This window comes from Carassius gibelio, chromosome B22 (genome assembly GCF_023724105.1).
Source record: "Carassius gibelio isolate Cgi1373 ecotype wild population from Czech Republic chromosome B22, carGib1.2-hapl.c, whole genome shotgun sequence".
Classification (NCBI taxonomy): domain Eukaryota; kingdom Metazoa; phylum Chordata; class Actinopteri; order Cypriniformes; family Cyprinidae; genus Carassius; species Carassius gibelio.
In genome coordinates this window covers 27,692,137-27,710,248 of record NC_068417.1, presented here as the reverse complement: position 1 = coordinate 27,710,248, position 18,112 = coordinate 27,692,137, and the positions used below count along the sequence as shown (strand labels likewise).

General features: G+C 36.0%; 1 protein-coding gene across 1 annotated transcript; it reads right to left on the bottom strand.

Moving 5' to 3' along the window:
• Positions 1-209: 209 nt before the first annotated feature.
• plpp2b (phospholipid phosphatase 2b) lies at positions 210-18,091 on the bottom strand. Its single transcript, XM_052591207.1, has 6 exons — positions 17,622-18,091; positions 4,831-4,982; positions 4,410-4,672; positions 4,271-4,328; positions 1,118-1,294; positions 210-981 (listed from the first exon to the last, which is right to left on the bottom strand). Exons 1-6 carry the CDS (start codon positions 17,683-17,685, stop codon positions 844-846), a joined length of 852 nt encoding a protein of 283 aa, XP_052447167.1. The 5' UTR covers positions 17,686-18,091; the 3' UTR covers positions 210-843.
• Positions 18,092-18,112: the final 21 nt, after the last annotated feature.

Sequence of the window (18,112 nt, the reverse complement as noted above, 5' to 3'; positions counted from 1 at the left end):
AATGTATTTTTATTTATTTTCTTAGTAGAATGCAGATGTAATCAAAACAGATTCCATTTCATAATTTTGAGGCTAGTGAGTTTTCATGTAAAAAAAAAAAGAGAAACATCTGAAAATCTGAAACATAAAAAAAATTAAATAATAATAATAATAATAAAAAACAACAACAACAACAACAACACAATGCAGCACTGAACCAACAAGCAGAATAATATGACAGATATTTAATAAGAATTTGGACAAACGCAAAAACAACAATTCAAAAGTTCAATAAAGCCAGCTTTTTAAAATGCATAAACTGAAAATATAAAGATGCACAACAGGCTTGCAGATGCTGTAGTGGTATCTCACGTTTACATTTTTTCAGGTTTAAACACAGGGGAACAATAAGATAACCTAGCAATTTAGTTTTTACATTATTCACTATTTGCAGTCCAGATTACTAAGGCACATAATATTAGCAAAAGTGATTTCTGACATTTTAAACGACAGAATGCAGTATTCTGTTGGGTCCATCGATTTACATAAGCAAAGCAAGCCATTATTTACACAACCGTTAGATTAATAATTCAGATTATACATGCCGTACTTGACTTTGTCCAAAACCTGGTCCAGTATATATACACCACATCAATCCGACCCCTCAACATCCTCAGCAAATAATTCTGATTAAAATAATCTGATTAAATATGTATAAAAAGTTCTCTGCCATTCAAAAGAAATGAAGACGCACTCAAAGGAGGACCATTGTGAGCATTGCAGTCTTGCTCCGCCCCCTCCTGTCAGTCCAGTGGTTTGTGGGAGATGTAGTGTTCGGCCTCATTTCTCTCACACAGGTCTAGATTAGCAAACATGGTTATTGTGCGCCACCTCGCTTAAAGGTAAACGTAAGCTTGTTTTCCTTTCCTCACTGTCCGCTGTCTCTGGACTGGAGCACTGAGGATAAGGACGGACCTTGAAGAAATTTGATACATATCGTACCTGCAAGAGACAATGACTGTTAGCAGTTTTGCAGTAATAAAATCACAATATTATGTTTTATTTATATATTTTTAATGATTTTTCCAGATATTTTGGGGGTAAATTGTCCCTTTAAAGGGAAAATTGGTTAACTCACGGTGAGAATTGCAATGAGCGCCCCCTGGAAGAGCCCGACCAGCACGTCGCTCCAGTGGTGCTTATAATCAGACACACGAGTGTAGCCTACATACACCGCGAAGGCCACCAGGAAGAACTGGATAGTGGGCCTCAGGAGACGAGCCCATTTTGCATTCAACCTGGCCTGAACATAGAACTGGTGAGAGAAAAGAAGAAGAGGTGACTTTCATTAGACTTTTTTTTTAGCCTTTGGAAAATAACAAATGTTAGCATTATCTCAGAGGGCTCTCTAAATAGCCTTTAAGATTTGCAGTACGTTTGTTTGCGTTGTAATTCATCAGGAAATCATTTTGTACTAGGACGAATGATGCAGAACCTGTCTTGGCTGATTTCAGAGATTAGTTTTTATTTTGTGTTATGTTCTCTGATAGTTTCATTAAATTAGTTCCAGTTCGTTTGCAAACTCTGCAGCAACATAATGAATAATGATAACTGCAAAAATTTGAACGCGTACACATTATATTCCTCACTGTTTCCCATTTCTGTGTTTCAAAAACAATTGCACCCAACTAAGCCTTAATGTGCAGTCATATTAGTGAAATCAGGGCCTGAATTTCATTTTTTAAACTGGGGGGGAATTCCCCCCTTACATGTGTCACATGGGGGGGATCTAAAGATTATGGGGGGGAGAATAACTTTTGATGCATCTGTCTAATTTAATCATGTTCATTTATTAATATCTACAGATTTGTATGCATTAATTGTGCATTTCCAGTTCTCAAATCAGTTAACAAAAAAAAAAAAAAAAAAAAAAAAAGTTATACAAAATACATCATGCTCTTCAAATTGACATTAAGACCTCTGTTTAAACTAGGCCTATGCTATATATTCATGTCTATTTCAGTTCATGTGTTTCAGTTCAGTTCAATTCTTTGCTTTTTTTTTAACTTTTGATATTGATATCGTAAATTGATATTAAGAACTCAGTTTAAACTATAAGTATTTATGTCTTTCATACATTTCAGTTCTATTTCAGTCATTTTTTTCCATTTCTTTTTTTCATGTGACTTATTCTAAGTTTCTCATCTGTCTCCTCATCTTCATTTATTTCCATTTGATGATGGCTCTGTTGAAGTCAAACTGCTCAAGGGAAGGTCCAAGCTCTGAAATGATCATTAGATTTGTGAGACTTGTATTATTCAGTGAATTTCTGAATTTAGTTTTGATCCTGTTTTGTGTGCTGAATCCACGTTCACACGACACACTCGCTACTGGTATGACCATGGCTGTCTGAATGAGTTTCTCCATTTCAGTGAAAACTTTTTTCTTTGGATCGTGATCTGCATCATCCGAACTTGTCTTTCGCTTCAGCCAACGGTCCATATTTAAACTACTACGCTAACCAAACAATTCATTGTCTGTGGCCGTGTTTGTGCGCGCGGGAAATATGCTGCGCATAATGAATAGAAAACAAGGGGAAACGCGCAGTCACATGCTCAAACAAGTGGAAAGCTCGGGCGCGCGCGCCGCAGTCTCATTTCCACAAGCGCTTGCACTCTCGTGGCGTCTGTCGTTGCCATGCAACCAACTGCGCTCTCCATGATGACAAGAAGGATCAGCAAAATATGAATTGATTTCTAGCCCTTGCGTTAACTTTATTACTAGATATATTTATAGATATATTTATGGAGATGAAAAATATTAAAGGCGCCCTGCACAGCTATGATCAGCTGTTCGGCCGAGCATTCAATGTTGTGACGCTGTAAGCTGATCAGTTGCTTCGTTGCTGCCTCGCTCTATCACTCGCACACCATAAAGAGCAAAATGTTTTTTAATGTTTCAGTTTCGTTATTACAACGACAATTTGGAAGCGGATAATTTCTTCACAAACAGCTCATTTTGACTCAAAATGTTAGAATGCTGCACCTACACTTGATAGTGTGAATAAGATCAGCGCAACGCAGACCGCTGCATTGACAGCGTGAAACATGATCTGTCTACAGCAGCCAGGGCTCCGCCGTTTACTGTCTATGAGCTCAGCGCTGAGACAGAAAATGCCGGTCCAGCGCTGATTGAGGAATTAAATTCGAAAATAAAAAGACAATTGGACTAGGCAATTTGACATTTTTTCTCGCATCTGTGAATTTATTTTTTTAATCATTTGCTCTGAGATGAAGCAAATATATTTGTGCGGGAATTTCTCGCACTATAAAAGCTAACATTGCGGGAATGGTTTAAATTATGCGCAATCCCCGCATTCCCGCACCGAAATTCAAGCCCTGTGAAATATTAGCAAAAATTTTCACAGGCAAAAAAGATAATTGTCAAATGTAGCTATGAATGAACACAGTCATTTTCAAACCAAGCAGCCTTCTGTCAGACAATGCGGTGAGTTTGCCTGACCAATTTGGACAATGCAAAATGTTTGTGGAAATTCCCAATGGCATGGATTCCTATCGAATAACTAGATTTTGCCTTGAAAATGTATTGAGCACCAGTAAATGTCATTACATTCATTGACAAATTGAAATAGAACTGTAGAATTAATAACTATTTTCAAACAGGTTTCCCCATCTGCCATTGGTCACAAAAACACATAATCCCACCCCCAAACCTGTGTTAAAGGTTTAAAGGGATCATGAACTGGCTTCTTTTTTTTGTTTTGTTTATATTGTTCTCTAAGGTCCACTTATAATGTTATCAATATTTTTACATCAAAAACCCCTCATCATGTAGAAGTAATAGGCTATTTTCTGTCCTGTTTTGACCCCCCTCATCTGAACGCTCTGTTTTGACGGATTGTAGACTCGTCGTGAACGCCCGCTGCTTTGATTGGCTAACAGTTGTGTAAGTTTGACAGCCTACATACTTCTTAGATGGATGTTTGCCTCTCTTACGACTTGCTGCTCCTGTTATTTACACTAGATGTGTGAATTGGTGGGCGGGGCTAAACAGTTCTCAATCTTCTGCAGACGTGGTGTTTATCCAGACTATTGTGTCAAAGTGGCACGTCATTTTTGCAGATTGGCTTCAATAGAAGCTGTTTTAGACTAACAAGATAGTTTTAAGTTCTGAAACTTGCACAATGTTTTTATAGTACAAAGACATCAAGGTCAATTTGATGACCCCTTTAATGTTTACCATATTAGCTTGTGGCTGCTGTAGCACTCACCGCTAGAAACAGCATGCAATACATCCCAAAGGAGGAGTGACCCGAGTAGAAGGACAACCTACGACACACAAATCACATACGGTTTCAATAGAAATAAACTGAAATCAAGCCGTTAGTACATATACAGTAAGAAACATACCGGGCTTCAGTTACATCACTTTTGGGGCCAGTGCAGTTGATCGTGGCCATGTATCCGTTGCAGATTTTGGGAGCACAAATGGTTAAGAAATATGGCCGTGGTCGCCCAATGGTGTACTTGGCCATGTCTGTCAGTGATTGGCTGACGGCTCCCCCAAACAAGAAGGGACCCAGCACCTTATATATGGCTGACAAATATCGATTAAAGGTAGAGTTGGAGTGAATTTTTTTGCTGTACACCAGATATGCTTCACCCGAAGATATCTAGAAGAACAGAAGAGGTAACAGTTTAGAAATGAATATTGCGAGCACATAACTCTGTGTTGTTGTGCATAATTAAATGGATAATAAACGGACACTGTGTTGAGAATCAGCGCGTGACTCATGGGATGATGACGGAGATCAGTGAATGAGGGACTCACGATGATGATGGTGCAGGTGATGGTGACTACAGCCATTGTCACGTTGGTGATTGTGTCGTCTTTTACAGGGTAACTAATGCTCTCGTCTGGACAGTAGATGCCTCGCTTGTATGGCTGGGACACAATATTCAATATCACAAAGGGCAGAGAAGCTACAGGAAAGAGGAAATGAGACAAAGAATAAATACATGAATAAATAAAGCGATCTAAAGCGATAATGCTTCATAAATTAGTTATTTTCTAATGTGGAGAATATAAAGGGTGAATATCCTGAAACCCGACAAGAACCATATTTAAAAATAAAATAAAGAGTCATATATAAAATAAAATATTTTCAACCATTTCTAATTACATTAATTTCAAAACAACAATTTTATATTTATTTTATAATTGAATGCATATATTTTTATAATATATTTAAAAATCATGGTATGTTTGTTTAACTAACCAATTTGGTAATTTTATAATTGGATATAATTCAGTCAAACATATTTCTTTTGATTTTTTTTTGCTTTGTTTTTTTGTTAGTTACAAAAGATAATTACACACACACACACAAAAATACACACATCTTGTAATTTTTTTCTCATCATGACAAACATTTTAAATCCATTAAATCATGAATTTATACATGCTTCACACACACACACACACACACACAAAATACAATATATACACAAATAAAACTGCAGCAGTTATTTTTGCATCACAGATGATTTCATGAAATGCAGCATAATCTTTTTTTAAACAACTGTTAGACTACCATCTGAACTCTGTTATGGAAGCAGTGACTATTTATAGTAAACCTCTTTTTTTCCTAAGAGTCACACGGAAATTAATCCCACAGCTATGAGGAAGTCACCTGACCACACCATCTTAACCCAAAACACGTTGTGCTCCATACCATAAACACGACTGTACACACCCACAGCCCAGACATCCTTTCCACAACGCCTTAGTCAGTCAACTGATGTGGCTAGAGATGCATATGTCTGAACGCAGTCACAGCGTGATCCTTTAATGAGTGGAAAATGTCCTTGGGACATCCATAAAATGTTACAAAATCACCCAGTAACCATGTGATCCTAAACCACAGCGACTCGAGAAAACAGTAAGGACAATCATACTTCCTGTAAATCCATTTTCTATTGATCAATGGATGTGTAAAAGTGTTGTAGTAAGTTTGCATATCTTCATCACAAGAAAATGTAAATATTATTCTGCTTGAATGGTATCTATAGCATATGTGTAGATATTTTAGGTATGCTATGAACACGACATACCTATAGAGATATCAGAAAGATGCTACATCAGTAGAAAACATGCAGTTAAAAATGTTCAAGGATTCTGGACCTTCTAGTTGATTCATGTCTAAATATGTATTTCCAGCACACAAACCAGAAATGCCTTTTATACCACTGTGGTATTAAAATGTACAAGAGGATCTGTGAGTCAGACCCCAGTCAGGTCTGTCTCAAATATAACTCTGGGCTCAATGTGAAGGAGCTGCTTTCAGCCAGGCAGTTTTCATATTAGAAAATAAATCTGTATAATATTATTCTACAAGGGCCATTAAAAAATACAAACAAGAAGTTCATAATCTGTACATAAGGGACTCGTTAATAATCATACAATATACTACTAAAAACATTTCTATAAAGCACCATTCACACAAGACTGCAGCTCAAACTTGCTACACCTTTCTTTTTCTTCAAACCAAAATTCTTAAGTCTTTACAAAGATGCCTTCTTTTGTTTTGCACCTTACAAAACAAACATACTTTTCCAGACAAATGTTTAAAAATGATTGTTTTGTTTTGCTCTGCACCTTACCAAACAAAATGTTGTCTTTTTTGTGTTAAAGCAACAATTTGAAGGTTTTTTGTTTTGTTTTTTTAGAAAAATTACTATAGTTGTCTTCAGACTCATCTTTTGTTGATAGTTTATAGGGAGAGAGAAAAATATATATATATTTTTTTACCAATCTCTTCAAATTTGATGCAATTTAAAAGTTTGGCACTAGAAATTTAGAAACTTTGAAAATCTTTGAAAAATAAGTTGAAATGCAATGGTGCAACATAACTTATCCAGAACAAGTCATTTTGAGTTCCAGTGTATACTTGAGACAAGTAGCTTCATTTTCTCATGACAACAGACAGAGTAATAAAATCATAGAGGCACTTAGGAACAAATAAAACTGTCTTTGTATTCCCAAAAACAAAGAACTATGGTGTTTGAAATGACACTGTATTTCCATACACTGTGGTCTGAACAGTGACAATAAACACACAAAACATAATGCACTGACAAACCTGAAAGCTGAGATCCTCAGCGGTGCACTATTAAAACAATACCACTCATGTAGCTTTGCCCCAAAAACAATAATTATTATTAAGTTCCATGTAACTGAAAATATAATTTTTAATGTTTAGAGTAATGATTAACAATTTGGTCAAAAATCCAGGTCAAAGGATTCTGCCGATAAGATTAAATCAATTTTTAAACGTATTGAACCATACTTTTTAAATGAATAACATGTGAATAATGAATAACACTAATTATTTCATAGTACCTAACTAATGTTAACTGAAGACACTTTAAAATTAAAAGATGTATTATTAAATAACAGACGCAACTTGTAAAACTATAGTTCCACCATTCAACTATCGGTGCCGATTAATCTGCCAAAACGATCAATCGGTCGACCTCTACTAACTAACTACTGAATTAGACTCTCATCTCAATCAGGCCCCGTTTACACCAGTGCATTTAAGTTTTAAAGCGCATAATTTTTGCTATGGTTACACTACTCCGGCGTTTTCGACAATCGAAAATGGAGACTTTTGAAAACGCTCCAGACCACGTTTTTGTTTAAAAACTCGGAGGTTGCATTTCAGTGTAAACGGACCAAGACTGAGTCTTTTGAAAACGATGGCATAGTTGGACACATTTGATCTGTGTATACATGACGACCGTGTAAACAATAACATGATATGTATAGGTAGATTGTCCATTCAACCACTTTAAGCCATGCAGATGTGTCTGAAATCTGAATTATAGGAAATTGACCTTATACATAGATCTGAGATCGTTTATGAAATGCAGTGTAGACGAGGATTGTTTTCATTTCAAATCGAAAACGCAGTAGTGGAAACAGGACCTCAAACTGATGCAGCTTTTTTTACTAGTTTATTCATCATTGTAATTCTGCAAGGTCCATTTTAAAGATACACAAACAACAAGCTCATAACATGAATGTAAAAAATAAAGTGCTCACTGAGTTTAAGAAAATAGTCCAGCTTTTTATAGAGCAACGTTCATACAATACTGTAGCTCAGTTTACTTGCACCTTACCAAAAAAAAAAAAAGTTTGAAAAACTCTAAACTAATTTTTTTGAGCTGTTTTCCTCCAAAATATTTACAAATATATTTTGTTTTCTTTTGTTATGCACTTTGCAAAATACGTTTTTTGAAAAACAGTTACAGATGTTTTCTTTTATCACCTTATAAAAAAGTAAAAAAAAAAATCATTTTGCTTAGTTGTTTTTTTTTCTTTTGTTTTTCACCTAAAAAAGTTATTTAAAAAAAACATATGCGCTATAGTTTGTTATATTAAAAGAAAACAAAAACTGTTACATTACCTTAAACTGTTTACTAGCAAACTAGTTTACTCAAAATGATGTGATCCACTTGCTAAAAAATTGCTTACTGAATGGAAACTTGTATTTTTGTTTCCATTAAGGAAATGTATTCTTTACGAACAATGTAAGAAAACTAAACTTTCCCTCAGTTCTCATGGACCATCCTGTTTAAAGAGACCCCAAAACAATGGCTCCAGTTTTATCACTCCATTGAGATTCAGACACTTTGAGGATCTGGAGCTGAGCTTGGCCTTGTCTGTGTGTTTGCCAGTTGAATACACTCCAAACAAATGAAAATAAAAGCCCAATAAAACAGTCCAATTTTTCCCTTTTTCTCTCCAAACTTTTCAACTGTTGAGACACATTATTAGGAAACAAAAATACAAGTAAAATTGCAAGATGGAAAACTAAAAGATCTCCCCCAGAGAAGTCCTTTTTTTAATTTCAAACGGTCATTGAGTAATGACAAACACAATCAAAACATCGAGAAGCATTGAGAACCGAGTCTAAAATCTGTCAGCTTTACCTTTAAAAAGGCTGAGCTGTGTATTCTGGTTCTCATCAGTGAAATTCATCAATATTACTCACAAAATATTTTCCAGACTGTGTACCCACGGAATCAAGTCAGTGTAAGGTACATTAAACATGGTCAATGTGGAAGAGCTTCAAACGGTTCGAGTTCAAAGCCTCAGTTGGCAGGTGCGAGCTCAGCACTCATTTAATTACACAATGAAACAGGACTGCAGGGAGAGATGTGGCACGCAGAAGTGAGGGGGCGAGATGTGCTTGAAGAAAGTTGTGCTTGACACCCAACATATTGCAGTATTGGGGCAGTGCTTAAGGAAAAACTAACCTGGTCTCAACTGCCACCAGCCCTCACCCTTCAACCATTCCCCGAAACAAATTAGTTCCATTTACCATTTCAAGGTACAGGAAGTGAAATTTCCTGTAAAACATTAAAGGACCTCATTTTGGAATGAGGTCTTTTTATGAGTGTTTTTATGCTTTTTTCTTCTTCATGCTATGCGAATAAATGCAATGCATTCTAGCTCTTAACTAAACATTTCACTAAAAATAAAACTTCTGTCATCATTTGCTTACAATCAGGTAGTTTTTCCTTGATAAACGTAGTTTAAGAATGTTCACACTTCTCTCTTTTACTTGCAATAAAAGTGGATGGGGTCCAAATTAAAGTAGTCCATACAACTTGCTCTCTATATTCCAAGTCTGGCTAATTCATATGATTAGCACTGTCATGTTTCCTCAATTAAATTTAAGTACTTGATAAAAAAAAAAAAAAACTTACCCGTGACGATTAACAATTACTAATTCATTAGTGCCTTCAGGCATTTGATATAACAGTGTACATAGCCTATATTTATATTGTTTTACTAAATTATCTATTTTTACTGTTTTATTTAATTGACTTGCTTTTGATATTTTATTTGAGGCAATATTAATTTCGTCATTCCTATTATATAATGTCTTTTAAGTCATTTCAAAGTCTATTGTATGCTTAGGTCAATTTAAATTGCCACGAGAAATTATCAGATTACCCAATTAATCGTCATGATACTCATCCAATTACTCGATTCCCAAAATAATTTTTGTGACAGTCCTACATGAGATGGGTTTGGGACAACATGAGGGTGACCAAATGATATCAGACTTGATCCATGAGCTCCTAATATGGGGGAAAAAATTATAAGGTCAATGCAGCATTTCAAGAAACTGTAACAAAGCAACATGGTGACTTAACCGAGAGGGTGAGGTCATCCTTTTGCCTGTCCCACAGACAAAAATGAAGTCCTATAGTCTCCACCTCATTCATGTTTCTCTCTTTGTTTAGAGCATCCGCCCACTCCTTCAAGAACACTATAAATACGAAGGGCAGAACAGTGTGTTACTTTATTTGGTTCAAACCGATGTGTAGTTACGGTATGTGGGATAATTGGTGGCAATCTGAGGCTGAAACGGTTACACTTTCCCTCACACCACTGGAGGAACGCCAGGGCTATTACTGGACGAAACTAGCAGTTTCATTCAGTAAACAAAAGGAAATGTTCTCAGCAAAATAAAATTCTGTTATTGTTTACTCACCCTCATGTTATTTTTACACTGAACGTACGTAGATGTTCATCAGAATGTCTGGATACAATGAAAGTGAATGGGAACCAGAGACAGTGCCTTCATTTTTTCATGTTTTGTTTTGTTCATTTCATAGAAAGCAAAGTCATACAGTGAGAGTTAATAAAATAGGACCTTTCGCACCACTTTAGTTCCAAAACTAAATGTACAGTACTAAAGTACTGGGAGGATTGTGCGCAAACTATTACCCAAGTACTATTTAAAGGATTGCATTCGCATCAACAGTGTGTACTAGGACGTGACGTAAGATGGTCGACATATGTCATTTGTGCACGATGTTCAACAACGTCATCAAAAAAGAACAACATTAACAACAGGAGGATGGAAGATGCGGTGATCAGAGCTGTTTTTGCTGTTTCTCACGAGTTTCACAATAATGGAGATGAAATGTTGACATATGCGTACTGTTAATGTTTGAAAGAACTGAAAAAAAGATTAAGAATCTCCAATGACAACTGGCAGTGCTACAAGTGCCTGCATTTCAGTGTCCGTCCATCTATTGCTGTTCATCACACTTACAAAATAAGTTGACACAATGTATATTGTATGTTTAAACGCCATTTTAAATCATGGCGGGTGAGGGCGTTTTCGAAACGCCAATCATTGTATACTTACCAGCACATTTGGTACTACCCAGGATGTAAGAACCTGCTCCAGAGTAGGAGCTAATTTGTTTCTCGAAAAAGACAGTCTGGTACTAAGATTGCATCCAGTTCCTGTGGTGCGAAAACGCCCAAAAGTGGGTAGTTCCACAATTAGTTCTGGTACTATGAAAATGTTAATTTGGTGCGAAAGGCCCTAGTGGCACTTATTTAGTTTCAAGTAAACTTTTCCTTTAACTTTAGCATTCAGTGGCTTAAACCACTTTACAACAAGCTACTTGTCAAAATGATTTTTTTTATTGTTGTACTTTTGTTTTCTTTGAGCACAAAGTATTCTCGTAGCTTCATAGCATTACAGTTGAATCACTGATGTCACATGGACTATTTTAAGGATGTCCATATCTTTTTGGGCCTTGTGTGGTATTCGCGTTGCTATCTATGCAGGGCCAGAAAGCTCTCTGATTTCATTAAAATATCTAAAATTCTGTTTCAAAGATGAACGAAGATCTCTCAGGTTTAAAATGGCATGAGTAATTAATGACAGAATTTTAATTTTTTTGGGTGAACTATCCCTTTAAGAACATAGCTTTACTTTAACATACTATTGGGCCGTTGAATCCTTGAATCTGATTGGCTGAAACTTCTAGAATATGCAATTATTATCGGGCAAACACACAGCGAACATAGTTCTAGTCAGGTCTTGACCGCATTACAGTTCCAGATCACTTCAAATGATTTCAGTTATATTAATTAAAGGTCTTACAACAGCAATAGATCATTTCCATGTTTTGCCACAAAATAACTATTTATAATGTACGTAAACATACAGCATAGAGCCTACTCTATTTCTCCCGCTTTCTCCCTACAGACGCACACACGGAAACATAACATGCTCTATAACGTTGTTAGCGCTACTCTGACGATTTTATCAGTAAATTAGTTTACATGACAAGCTACATGACATTTCTCACAAGAGTGGTAGCAACGGCACTGAATGTGAAGAAAGTGAACTAAAAGTTTCACTTTTAGTAGGGACGCTGCTGCCGAACAATTCTGAGATACACATAGCCTACTCAAAAAGAGGGATGCTAATTCACAGACTCTCTCTCTCTCCCTTTCTCATAGCTTAGTTATTAACTGTATTAACTGCATTTGTCTGCTATCAATGGCTCAATTCTCCGTTACTAGGTCTAAAATGACGTTTTGTAATTAGCAATGGAAGCGTTGGATGAGATGCGGAAGAAATTAATCCTACTCACAATAGCGTTTTATTACAAAAACCGAACGAATACTTTTAAATATATAATCTGATCTGTGTCTGGTGGTGTTAACCGTAGTATACACACAACAATTGACTCTGTTGAATTATCAAAAATATGCTTTGCATCACCACCTTGGGTGTGCATTATTTTTCCCATCGTCAATTCTTCCTTAACTACTTGGAAGGTTTCGAAGCACACTAAAAAAATTTTGGTGTACGATTTACTTTGAAACTATTTTCAGTCAGAAATTGACTACATAGATTACTACAAAGAAAAATAGGCTTCGAAAACTAATATTTACAGTGTAGCTTTCCCAAGAAACTGAAATTATGAGAGCATTTAGTTCATACACCTACAGTAAATCTGAATTGTGCTGCTTGCAGTTTCAAGGACGCATGAGTTGGTGTATTTCCAATGAAAAAAAATAAAAATGGGAAAACCCACTCAAAAAAAAACAAAAAAATCTTGTCTTTGGTTTTGGCTACAGGGAGTAGCCCATTTTCTTAGGGTCGGCTTCGACCTTCACCCTAACATTGGTTCACCACCTTTCACTATCAAACACACCCTCTGTTTTTACTGACTTATCTTGAATCCTAACTCGTTTCAAGGTGCATTAACAAAAACACTCAGCTTTCAACACCAGCCTTGATCCATTCTGGCTCCATTTCAACATTCAAAGCCCAGTTCTTCCGAGCCGAACCCACAACGATCACGTTCTGTTCCTACTCTGAAGATGAAAATGAGATGTTCTGGACTTTCTTTGTGTGTTTTTTGGAGTGCCATCATAAGGGTTACGAAAATACAATCCTGTCGCCCCTTAAGTGAGAGTTTTGAAGGCGGTCTGTCTGCCGGCAGCAGTCCCTGAGCTGTAGTTTGGCAAGGCCGCCTGACTCATTTGGAAGCTATGTGCTGAGCATACAGCCTCGCAGGAGAGTCTGGAATCCTACTTCAACAAGAAACCCTCCCTCCTCCTCTTCTCTTTCGCCATACAGCAGAGTCCGTCCGTCCCAGCCCTCTACTTCCCCACGCTTATGCTCGTGTTTGATTTATGCTCTTGAAAGCTACGGAAATATATAACGTTGCATGGGAAATAGGCTAAATTGTACGCTTGTAGTGTTTAGCAAAATAGTTTTTGCTTTAAAGAAGGTTTCTGTGATTAATGGAACAGCGTTATTATGTTAATAGTCTCATGATGTGAGCAATTTCTGAACAATTTTGTCGATGTTGCAATTGCCATCTCACGCAGTCCTTTCTGAACAAGTTTAACCAAGACCTGAAAAATAATGCATGACAGCTCCAACAGCCTAAACTTTTCCTTGTCGTTTTCCCATATTATTTCGCCAGTAGTTCTTGGGAATTAGTCTGGCAATAGGTCTATGAGGCTAATTTTTCCAATTCTACCTGAAGAGCAGTCACTTAAATTTTTTTTTCTAAAATGTTTCTAAAAATGTTTCATGCTTGCTTATTTTTTTAAATTCTAATGTGTTTCCAAAAACAATGCATATACAATGCATTTAAGAAATTTATATTTTTATTTAGCAAGGATGCATTAAATTGATCAAAAGTGGAGCAGCACAGCTCAAATTCAACATTGATAATAAATGCTTCTTGAACACAAAATCAGCACATTAGAATAAAAGATCATGTGACACTCGAGACTGGAGTAATGAAGCTGAAAATTCAGCTTTACATCACTAGAATAAATTACATTCTAAAAACAGAAAATGTAATAATATGTCATAATATTACAGTTTTTAACTGAGCACACATACATACACACACACACATACATAGCATTTAACCCATGAAAATAAATAAATTCTTCTTGTTCGTGTAAACTACATGCGTGTTCTAGCTTGTACTTTGCTGAAGAAGTGATTTATTCTGGCATTCATGTTTCATAACTTGTTTGTACGAATCACTGTTTGTAACATTCCTCATCTGTAAGTCACTTTGGATAAAAGTATTTGCATGCAGGCCCTGTAAGCAATATAGCAATTATACTTTATTACAAAATACCAATACAATTCAATCTATAAAGGGGGTCTGTTGAAACAAGAAATGTTCCTTCACTGTACATTACAATTTTAGTTATTAAATAAAGTGCTTTATTGAAAATATTCAGCTACTGGTAAAAAAAAGAAAAGAAAAAGAAAAGGCCTGGAAAGTCCTACAGTACTGGGCCAAAAGCTTGGCTTTATATTAAACCGATAACTCCCATCGATTTAATTTTCACTGAAGTAAAACATTGATCTTGAAGCTTCGACTCAAATAGATGCTGAATATGATCTACCAAGTATTGTTTCTGTAAATACTGAATGATTGATAATGTAAAAAAAACAAAACAAAGCATACTAGCATAGAGGGAACAGTAAAAGAGACGCCTGTGAGCTCAAGCAAAAGCCAGACGGTGTTTGTGTGGAGGGAAAGTTTACTTAGACAGAAGGAAAAGAGAAGCAGAGGGTGGTGGGCTGGATTGAATGTCAAATTCAGGGCTGGGAAAGGATATTACCGCCCAGAAACACTTACAGAAAGACTCCAGTAGCTGAACTCTGGGGACTTTCTGTTGTTTCTAAAGCAATCTGAGAGGCTGATATTTATTTGAAAATGACTGAATAATTCCACCTGTGCTTGCTTTCGTTAGCTCAATGCCAAGCGTCTCAAATTTACAGGACTTTGAGCTCTTTTTTATCTCCTTGTAGATCAATCAGAAACCAAAGTATGCATACACACTCATATATAGTTATGGGAGACACTGATTGAGAAGTTATTGACCTTTCTCAGATGTGCCTTTATTTCCAATAAATTTATCTTTATCAGAAAACAGACAATATAGAAACATTAACTGCAACAAATGGGGAATTCTTGAATGCGGTTTGTATTATTGACAGAATTGTCATTTTCTGTCAATTATTCTGTTAAGTTGGAAAAATATTGATGGTCTTTGTGTGTAAACTTTCCAAAAGCATCTGAGAACCAACAATGTCATGTGGTGCAACCCTCATCACTGTAGGTGAAGGTCAACAAGTCTCTTAAAATATCTGATTATTTGACCTTTTCATGACAGGGCAAGATTAGTTCAGGTGATAACACGTCATGTTATAATGTTAAGATGATATGAGTTCAATCACGTTATTTGTATTGCTGTCAAATGATTAAATCACAATTAATTGCATCCGAAATAAAAGATTTTCTTTACATAATATATAAGTGAGTACTGTTTGTGTGTGTGTGTGTGTGTGTGTATGTGTATATATATATATATATATATATATATATATATATATATATATATATATATATATATATATATATATATATATATATATATACACACACACACAAACACATTCAAGTATATATTTAAGAAAATTTGTTTGTATATTAAATATATTTATATATAATATAAAATATTAAAATATAATTGTATATACACATGTAAATATTTCCAATATATACTGTATGCACACATACATATACTACATAAACAAATTTTCTTGGATGCGATTAATCGTTTGCCTGCACTAGTTATTTGTAAAAAGAAAAATGCAAAATGACCTCGAAACGTTTCAAATGTTTTCGGAAATGTGTTTATTTACTTGATGGTTACAACACATTCATGTTATTTTAGTATTGTTTATACTCTATGATTATATCAATTCAAGTAGCATTTATTTATTGTTGCATTTATTTTATTTATATTTTCAGTTTTCATTTCAATAGTTTTTTATCTTGTTTATTTATTACAAATATTTCTATTTGGCTTTAATTTATACTTGATTCAGTTTTAGTTTTAGTCATTTTATTACTTAAACTTCCTTTATTAAGTCCCGAACTAAATATTAAACATTTTATTGTGTATTTTAAGATTGAGGTTTCCATATAACATGCGTTTATTTTTTAATTCAGCTTAATTTCGATTGACTTTTTTTTTTTTAAATAGATTTAATCTTCGTTAACTATAACAACTGTGCACCAGATGACACTACATTAAAACGTTTGTTTAACCTTTTGTCATTGTAAGTGGTTTGACTAAGACACTATTGTCAATCCCTGTCCACAACATGGACAGACAACCTCATATCAGTCCCTTCATCTAGACAGAGACATGTGCACCACGGTAAAGGTGTAGTCTGAGACTAAAGGTGAAGGATCTTGCCTAGGGCAAGTTCTAGCCCTCATGAAACCCAATGCTGGAGGTCGGAGAACACAGACACAATAAAGAACTTCAAAGGGCAGGTGCAGAAACTTCATCTCCCAGCGTCAAAGCAGGGTTACCTCATGCTGTTAAGAAAAACACTGTGTTCCAGAGGAAGTGATGGTCAAGCTGGTTCACACTCACTTCAGCACTGAGGCAAGTCGAATTTTCCGTAATGGGTAATACTATGTGACTATGTTAGGATGTTTATGGTCAGTGGGTTTGTCTCATGGTCGGTCTGCAAGCAAAGCACCGAATAAAGCCAAAAATGCAAGAAAAGGCACATTTCTGTGGCACTACAGCCTGCCAAACACTGTGGGAAATACTGACAGGCTTGGATCGCATTTCCATAAACAAATACTCAGCTTCCTGAAGTTGCAAAATCCAGGAAAAGAAGCCAGGATGAATGCAACTCCATTTGTAAACACACACAGAACACGCCTCCGAATACACATTTAAACATGAAAAAGCGCCTTATCGTGACACTTTTTTTGAACATGGCCTAAAGCATTTGCTTTTTAAGTAAGATAACGTATATTAAATATTGACAAAAGTCAAAAGCTAAACCAGACTGGTCTTGAGATTATACATGGCGACAGCATGTCAAAATTGTTTATTGCAACTTGGTACAAAGCCAGTTTTGCAAGGTTGTGTGCTTATGCAAGGTTAGGGGAAAAATAAACTGATTAAAAAAGTATCAAAAGACAATTAAAGCTTGATTTAAATGTAACTGACTAATCTAGTCGTCTCTTTTATATTTACAATTGCCAGTTTACCTTAAAATACAAATATAATTATTATTTTTTGGGATCGTTCTGTTATCGGTCAACAACCCAGTAACATAATAAGTCTATATTGTTAAGAAAAAAATGTTAGAAATGAATAAAACAACATTCAACAAACACTTTTAAGTTGCGATATGAACTGGTCAACTCGCTTACCTACGACAACACACAGCACGTCCACCAGGACGAAGAGTTTATTTTTCCTCAAGTCCGTCATCATTTCTTTAGTTCGGTTGCACTTTAAAACTAGCCCTTTAAATGTCACTTCATTTATGAGATGATATCAGAGATAATCCGCTTGGAAGAAGCTAAACAAAGCGAGCGCGACCAGTAGAGCGAGTTGTTCCGGCTCCGCTCTTGTACCTGCGCTCTTCGTGCTTCACTTCGGCTCTGAGGTGACGCTGAGAGACTTCACAGATCAGGCACTTCACAGGCCGACGCCAGGGCCGCGTTGGCGCACATACTGCTTTTCTAAAAACGGACTGCACGGCGTTCACCCCTTCCGGCTGGCTTTATTTGAAGAAGCATCCACTCCTTGTCCAAAAGCACGCCACTGTGTTGCCGCTCGCGCCGTGTCCACACCTTGACAGCGAGGTACGCGCATGCGCGAGCGCGCTGCCTGGACAAATCACTGCAGCTCTTGCACA